Source organism: Cebus imitator, unplaced genomic scaffold, assembly GCF_001604975.1.
Source record: "Cebus imitator isolate Cc_AM_T3 unplaced genomic scaffold, Cebus_imitator-1.0 Scaffold80, whole genome shotgun sequence".
Lineage (NCBI taxonomy): Eukaryota > Metazoa > Chordata > Mammalia > Primates > Cebidae > Cebus > Cebus imitator.
Window position 1 is genome coordinate 8,843,074 of NW_016107395.1, and position 8,429 is coordinate 8,851,502.

At 37.4% G+C, this 8,429-nt stretch overlaps 1 protein-coding gene across 7 annotated transcripts in view; it reads right to left on the reverse strand.

Moving 5' to 3' along the window:
* The window catches only part of ARL15 (ADP ribosylation factor like GTPase 15), a 420,933-nt gene that overhangs the window by 77,068 nt on the left and 335,436 nt on the right, over positions 1-8,429 (reverse strand). The window contains exon 7 of one of the 7 annotated variants that reach the window (XM_017533225.2): positions 2,038-2,122. The exons of the other annotated variants lie outside the window; for them this stretch is intronic. Within the exon in view, the coding sequence (XP_017388714.1) occupies positions 2,051-2,122 (72 nt within the window). The 3' untranslated portion in view covers positions 2,038-2,050. Of the gene's footprint in view, positions 1-2,037; positions 2,123-8,429 lie in introns of those variants that run through there. 7 annotated transcript variants of the gene reach the window in all.

Genomic DNA, 8,429 nt, shown 5'->3' on the forward strand with positions numbered 1-8,429 from the left:
AAAAAAAAAAAAAAAAAAAAAAAGACAAATGCAAAGAAAAATAATTTTAAACATATGTTAATGGGCACAAAATGTATCGATGTAATTTACAAGAATGACATAAAGAGGAAGAAAACATAGCTATACAGAAGCAGGGTTTTTGTATGCTATTATGTTGGTATTAAGTAAGAGTAGACTATTATAAATTTAGGGCGTTAATTGTAATCCCCATTCACAAAAGGAGAAGCGAAACAATATACTACACTGAAACATCAACTAAACACAAAAGAAGGCAATATTGGAGGAAATGACAAAAAAGTATAAGACATAAAGAAAACAAATAGCAAAAAGGTTAAGATCCTTGTCAGTAGTTACTTCAAGTATAAATGGATAAAACTCTTCAATATAAAGGCAGAGATTGGCACAATGGATTAAAAACATCAGGATCCAACCATATACTGTTTAAAAGAAACTCATTTTAGATCCAAAGACACACATTGGTTAAAGTGTATGGATGGAAAATGATATTGTATGCACACAATGACCAAAAAACAGTTGGTGTGACTAAATTAATATCACCCAAAATGGTCAAAAAGTTTTACAAGAGACAAAAAGATATTACGTATTGATAAAAGGCTCAATTCATCAAGAAGATATAACAATTATAAACATAAGTGCACCAAATATCAGAGCTCCAAAATGTACGAAGCCAACATTTACAAAATTGAAGGAAGAAACAGAAAATTCTACAATAATAATTGGAGACATCAATACTTCACTTTCAATAATAAAAAGAATATCTAGATGAAAAACCAGTGAGGAAATAGAGGACTTAAACACCATTATAAACCAATGCAGTCCTGTCTTGGGATCTATGCACTTATTATTCCTATCACTTTCTGCACTGATTTGCACCTCTTCCTGTCCTTGCTCATTTGTCACCATCTCAGTGAGGCTTTCCATGCTCATGCTTATCCAAAATTGCATTCTTCCTTCCTCTTCACTCCCTGCCCCACTGGAAACTCTCTTCCTTTCTTCTTGTTTTATAACTCCCCCACTTAGCACCTATCACTATCAACCATAGGACACATTTTACTTTGTTATCTTGTTTGCCGCTTTTTTCCTTTTACTGTACTGGAAGTTCCAAGACAGGTACATGGCTTGTCCTGATCGCTGCTGCATCTGTTGTGCCAAGAGCAGTGTCTGACATAGGGTAGATGCTTGGTAAATATTTGCTGAAAGAAATAATGAGTGGAGATGTCAAGCAGACAGATATATACATAAGTATCAAGCGAAAGTGCTTGATGGGAAGATGTAAGTTTAAAAGTCAAAGGAGATTAAAATGGATATTATGTTCTTCAACATAAAGACGTAGAAATTGGTTTAGATAGGTAAATGAGTATGTACAATGATACATCATCTTCTTCTTATCTCCCAAGCTGAAGCAAACCTAGCTGGCAGAAGAGATAAACATTTTCCTGGTGCATATTCCAAAGGGATATTAACATCTGGACATTTAAAAACAAGAACACTAAAACACATAATGAAATAATGTATCCTGAACAGTGATTTTCTTATTGCCACTCTTGATGACACCTCAGGTCAATACAAAAGCAAATGTACTTCAGTGAAAGAATCTTATGGTCCAAACCAATGAGGCTAGGGCACAAAGATTTTCTGAGCTCTAACTAAGTCTAAGGATAGAATTTAGAATAACTAACGACATAGAGATAGCTTGTCCTCCTTTCTATTACATTGTGACAGGGGCATTCAGTTCAAGGTTGACCTCTCTTGTGGTTATTTGGTATTGCTGAGTGAAGAGAGATCAAGATGTTTTGTAAAATAAGTGTCCAAGTTTCAAGGCTGAACTTTCATCATAAATATCAATATGTCTGACTTGTTTTCTTGCCAGGTAAGTAGCCACTTCATCTCTTTGTGGAGGTGAGAGTTAAGTGACTCTTCCACAGCTAGTGGCAGAGATGGGGCTTGACCTCAGGTCTCCAAGCTCCAAGCTCAGAGAGTATTCCACTTTCAATCCTCTGTGCCTTTTGTACTCACCTAATAAAAGATATCAGGTCACACTTCTGGAACACTGTGGGTGGGATCCTGAGGCTGTATGTATTTGTAACCTTCTCCAAAGCACCTATCATTGCAGGAAACAGGAGAGGCTTGCTTTTATCAGAGTCCCTTGTATCTTGTCCTTGTACCACATGGTCCAAATGTTAAGGCTCTAGGCATCTGCCATTGTACCACATGGTCCAAATGTTAGGTCTCTACGCATCTGCCCTTCTTTACTCTTTCTCTATCTACATCCAGTCAAGGACTGGGGAATACCAAAGACAAATAGGAGATAGGATAACTGCTTCTATGTAAAACAACATTATGGTTAGGCTTGAATTTTTTTAAAATCACTGTTTGGATTAGGAAAAACATTAATAAGTAGAGTCAGAGACTTTATTATATCCACAAGGATTAAGAATGTGATCTTGAAAACAACAAAAAACTATTTCCTTGGGAGGCCAATCACCTGAGGCCAGGAGTTCGAGATCAGCCTGGCCAACATGGTGAAACCCCATCTCTATTAAATACACAAAAATTAGCCGAGTGTAGTGGCACACGCCTGTAGTCCCAGCTACTTGGGAGGCTGAGGCAGGAGAATTGCTTTAATCCGGGAGGCGGAGGTTGCAGTGAGCCAAGATCGTGCTGTTGTACTCTAGCCTGGGTGATAACGAGACTCTCTCAAAAAAAAAAAAAAAAAATTATTTCCATTGATTTTATGTTTTAAAATTTACTAGCTGTTTGTGATACAAGAACAACTTTAAAAGGAAAGAAGCTGTGCCTAATCCCATCATCAAAATGGCTGAAATGAAAATTAACTTTTAAAAAGGGGGAGAAATATACACACAGGTTTAAAAATTCCAACAGTAGAGAAAGGCATGAAACACAAGATACAAGCCTCATGATCATCTAATATCCCAGTCCCATTCTACAAATTGATTATTCTTAATTGTATGTATTATATTTCTGTTTCCTTCCAGGACAAAGTATCTTTTATATTATAGGAGTTGGTATTGGCATGTATTAATTTAATGTATGCCTATATGCAGAAAAACATACACAAAACTACCCATATTGTTCAGACTTGTACAACTTGCCTTTTTTGACTATTTTATCCTGAAGGTCTTTCGATAGCAGCACATATTTTTTCAGGGAGCATATGGGGTTCTATACTGCAGATGTAATTAATTCAACCAGTTCCCTACAATGGGCATTTAGGTTATTCCCAGTTTGTTACTATTATTAGCAACACTTCAATGAACATCTTTGTACATACAGATTGGTGTACTTTTACAATTATATCCTTAGGGAAAACTACTGATAGTAAGAGTACAGGGTCAAAGGGAATGTGCATTTATAATTTTGACAGGTATTACCAAATTGTTCCCTAATATCCTTGGACAATTTGTATTCTAGCAAAGAGTTGGAGACTATAATATCCATAGAACTTTCAATCAACAGGTACATAAAATTAGAAGTATGATGTAAATATAAACTGCACTTGTATACGCTATCCCATGATGCCATGTACTCCATCTCTGCGGCTACTACGATTTACATAAGTAATTACCATTAAGTATAACATATCTGGGACTTTATGTTACCAAACAACATTAATTCATTGAGAAAACAATTTATACTCATTGCTATAGAGTATTCTATAAGAATAATCCTGGGAGTTGGAAGCCAGCCCAGTGTCTATAATTGGAACCATACAAGAGTGTGTGTGTGTGTCACTTTTCGAACAGTAACTTTTCATTCTGAAATCCATCTGAATCAGCTTGTAAAATCTCAAAATCAAAACATCTGTTCATTATCTCTATGCAAGGGTTAATCAGAAATATACAGTAAATGCATAGTCTATTTTCCTCAAAAGTAATAAGAAATAATTCATAGGCCAGGCACAGTGGCTCATGCCTGTAATCCCAGCACTTTGGGAGGCCAAGGCGGGGCAGATCACCTAAGGTCAGGAGTTCAAGATCAGCCTGACCAATATGGAGAAACCCTTCTCTACTAAAAATACGAAATTAGGCAGGTGCGGTGCCTCATGCCTGTTAATCCCAGCTACTTGGGAGGCTGAGGCAGGAGGATTGCTTTAACCAAGGAGGCAGAGATTGCGGTGAGCCAAGATTGAGCCACCACACTCCAGTCTGGGCAACAAGAGTGAAACTCTGTCTCAAAAAAAAAAAAAAAAAAAAAAAAAAAAAAAAAAAAAAAAAAAAAAAAAAAAAAAAAAAGAAATAATTCATAGTAGTGTTCAAGTTAAATGATGTGAACAGATTTCATCATTTAACTTTGGTTCATTTAAACTGGATCAAAGGTCTAAAGAATATATGAAAAATTTGAATTTTAAATTATAAAGACAATTGTCCTGTAGATATCAGAAGAAAGGAGACAGAAGATGGCAGTGGCTAAGAGAGTTATCAAATTTTTCTTTTTTTAAGTGAGACCTGTAAAGCTAATCTCAGCTTCTTTCTTTACAAGTTATGTGACTTCAGACAAATTACTTCACTCTTCATGCTTAAAATGAGGTAATGAAAAGAAAACATTTATCCCAGTACCTGGCACCTAGATAGTACTACATGAATGTGGACTGCTATTAATCTACAGCCACTATTACTCCATTATTAAGAGTAGGTTTGAAAAAACAGAAAGGAATATCTCCTAGAAAATAGACAAAAAGGTAATAAAGGATGGGAAGAATCTGACAGAAGTTTACTACCTAATTAACACATTTATCCCCTTTCTCTGAACAATGAACATGTTATCTCCAAAGAAGCAGATCACAGTACAAGTTTTTCAGATTTCCACATTATGATTTTGGTTTTCCAAAACTTTTGCAGACTTTGGCATGGTAAAAATACATCTTGAAATCTTTATTCTGGAACTGAAGGATTGATGTTAGTCTGCTTTGGGTGAAAAAGTGCATTTCCCAGTAAGAGCTAGCATAGAAACTCAGAGTCTTCTGACATAAAAGGCAAAGTTTAGCTTTAGTTCTTCACCCAATTTTATGAATTTCATAAAAAAGAAATTAATACAAAATGAAAATTCAAGAATAGAAAATTGATTCAAAAATGTAACTTGAGGCCAGGCGCAGTGGTTCATACCTGTAATCCCAGCACTTTGGGACGCCAAGGTGGGTGGATCACCTGAGGTCAGGGGTTTGAGACTGTCCTGGCTAACATGGTAAAACCATAGCTCTACTAAAAATACAAAAATTAGCTGGGAATGGTGGTGGACACCTGTAATCCCAGCTTCTTGGGAGGCTGAGGCAGGAGAACTGCTTGAACCCAGGAGGCAGAGGCTGCTGTGAGCCAAGATAGTGCCATTGCACTCCAGCCTGGGCGACAAGAATGAAACGCCATCTCAAAAAAAAAAAAATAATAACTTGAATATTTTACATTTCTTCGTAATTGATTGCCACAAGGATTCTGGAAATAGATGGTTAGCTTGTCTCAGCAATAAATTTGTCTTATTTTTAAATGCTCTCAATACAAAGATTCCCTTGATTTGATGTTGTAATTTCTCTTTTTATCTGGAGATTGCAGAAGAGTGGTAACTACATGGGCCACCTATCCCCATAGCTGAGGCCAACTGTACAGAAGTCTGAAGCCTTCTGTTCCAAGAAGCCCGGTTGTGGCCACACAGCACTTCTCAGCAACTGCTACCTGTTCCTCCCTCCTCTTGGACAGGAGGTGACACTCATTTGTCATCCCTTTTACAGAATGTTCACTTTGCAGGAAGGTGTAATATCCCACTGTAAAGTCATTTTACTTTCTATTTTTCCATTAAAAAAAAATTTAGTATCTTCCCCTTGAGAAAGATGCCTGAAGGTATTTCTCTACTTGTTTCAAACAGTTACTGAAACCAAAATTGATAGGCTCCTTGGCTAGTAGGGATTTTCGTATTCTTCCAATCTTACTTCTTCCTGCTGTAGAAATCCTTTCTACAACATCCTTGATGATTAGACACTGAATTCCAGAGCTAACACTCTAGCGATGTAGAACTGGTTGAGGAATACCTGTACAAGTAAAAGAGCAGTGGATGAAATGTTGGGACAGCGGGGGTTATATTCCCACCCACTCCTGAAGGCAAGCCACTTATTCCATTGTGCACCTTGGTTTTCTTTCCTCTAAAATACAGGAGTTGTTATTTATTGATCACTAAGATGCCTTAGAGGCCTGCCTGTTTCCAAAACATTTCATAAGAAAATCTTTGCCAGAAAGTCCTAATTATTAGAAATCTGCCTCCTTTAACTTCTGTCCAGGCCCTCTAATCTCGACTCTGGAGAGATTCAAATGAGTAGATTTTCACACAGCAGCTTCTTTAGATTGAAAGCTAGGTATCACAACTGCCAGAAGCATTCTTTCTTGCAGATTCCTTAGAATATATTTCTTGTTTGTATATTATTAATATCCCCTTTAGTGTTTATCCAAATGATATAGTGGTTAATAGGACAAAATTTATTTATGGTATTTTGGTGGAAGAAGATAAGCGGAAGGCTGAAGTTCTGCAACTCACAGTGTAAGCATTTTAAATGCTTTATTTTAGTAAGAGGTTAAATAAAGAATATTATTTTAGCAATCTGCAACTGATTGACAACAGTTGACATTTAATTAATTACAATTTTTATGAGCCAAGGTTCTGCTATTTGTGAGATTTCAAAATCCTGAGATGGGGGGACTTGTGTTGAAATGCAGTGAACGCCTTAGAGACCACAGAAGAGAGTTAGGCTTTTGGGCCTTGAATTAAGTGGGCCATGGACTGTGTGTGCATTTTGGGATTCTGTTTCTGTTTTTTTCCTTTTTTTGTGGGTGGAGGTGGAGGTTCTTGTATCCTTGCTCGCTGTTGGTCTGTCCACTATTACTTCACATTGCTGCCAATGGACTTGACTATAGCAGTGGATCTTTCTTCTTCCAATTTCCTGCTTCTGATCTAGTGTGGATTTGGCAAGCACATGACCAAACATTTTAGAACGTCTGAGATTAAAGTAAATGGACTGAGATACCATTCTTCATCTATCCAATTCAATAAAAATATAAAAGAATGATTATTATTGTGGGAATGGGGAACACAGACAAACTCTTGTTCTGCTACAGAGTGTATTAAAAGGTATTAACATGTTTGATAGCTGTGATATTGTGAACTATATATTTGGTTTCTGTCCCCATTTCCTGGCATACAATTTCTAAAATCCTTGGAATCTCCAAAGGGCCGTCTTTTTGGTATATTAAAGTTGACTGCTAGCTTTGGTGGGGCTGGTCGCCAGAAAGACAAAGGCAGAATTAGAGGATTGCAGTTTGCAGCCACATCCCCCAACCTCAGGGAAGGGGAAAGGGACTGAAGATCAAGTGATCACCAGGGGCAATGGCTTAATCAATCATGCCTATGTATTGAAGCCTCCATAAGAACTTAAAAGAGCAGGGCTCGGAGAGCTTCTGGATGGCTCAACATGTGAAGGTTCCTAGAGGGTGGTACCCCAAGGAGGACATGGAGCCTCCACGCCCCTTCCCTCACACCTCACCCTATGCATCTCTTCATCTGGATCCTTTGTAATGTCCTTTATAATAAAAATGGTAAATGTAAGTGTTTCCCTGAGTTCTATGTGCTGCTCCAGCCAAGTTAATAGAAACAAAAGTGGGAGTCATGGGAACCCCAACTTAAAGCTGGTCATTCAGAAGTTCTGGAGTCCTGGACTTGCAACTGGTGTGCTGTGGGGACAATCATGGGGACTGAAACCCAGCATGTGGGATCTGACACTATGTCTAGGTAGACAGTGGTGGGACTGAATTGGACAGCACTGCAGAATTAATTGCTCACTTGGTGGTAGAAAATAACTCACACACATTTGGTCACGGAACTCTTATTCCGTGTTGACAGCTGTTACTGTGGTGGTATAAGAGAAGAGAAAAAAAGTGGTTTGAAAATTTTTCCCAAACAATAGCTATTTGGCGGTCTATTTAAAAAGCCCTAAAACAATGCATCCCCTCAAACATGTGAGACAAATTTCACACGCAGAAATCTGTCCTCAGAAACTACATGTACAAGTACAGAAAGATGTATGAATAAGGCTTTGATTATAATAATGAAACGTTGGAAAGATCCTATATATCCACCTTTAGGGCACTAGTTCAATAAACTGTGCTGCAGTCATATAAAAATGTCATGAAAAAATGATATTGTAGGCATATAATTACCAACAAAGAAGTAGGTACATGTTAAATTGGAATAATATAAGTCAGTTCTTATATTATAATCCCCTTTAAAAAATAGTCATACATACTGGAATAGAAAAATCCGCAATAATATAGACAAATATTAGTTAAGAGTCAGTCTTGAGGCCGGGCGCGGTGGCTCAAGCCTGTAATCCCAGCACTTTGGGAGGCCGAGGC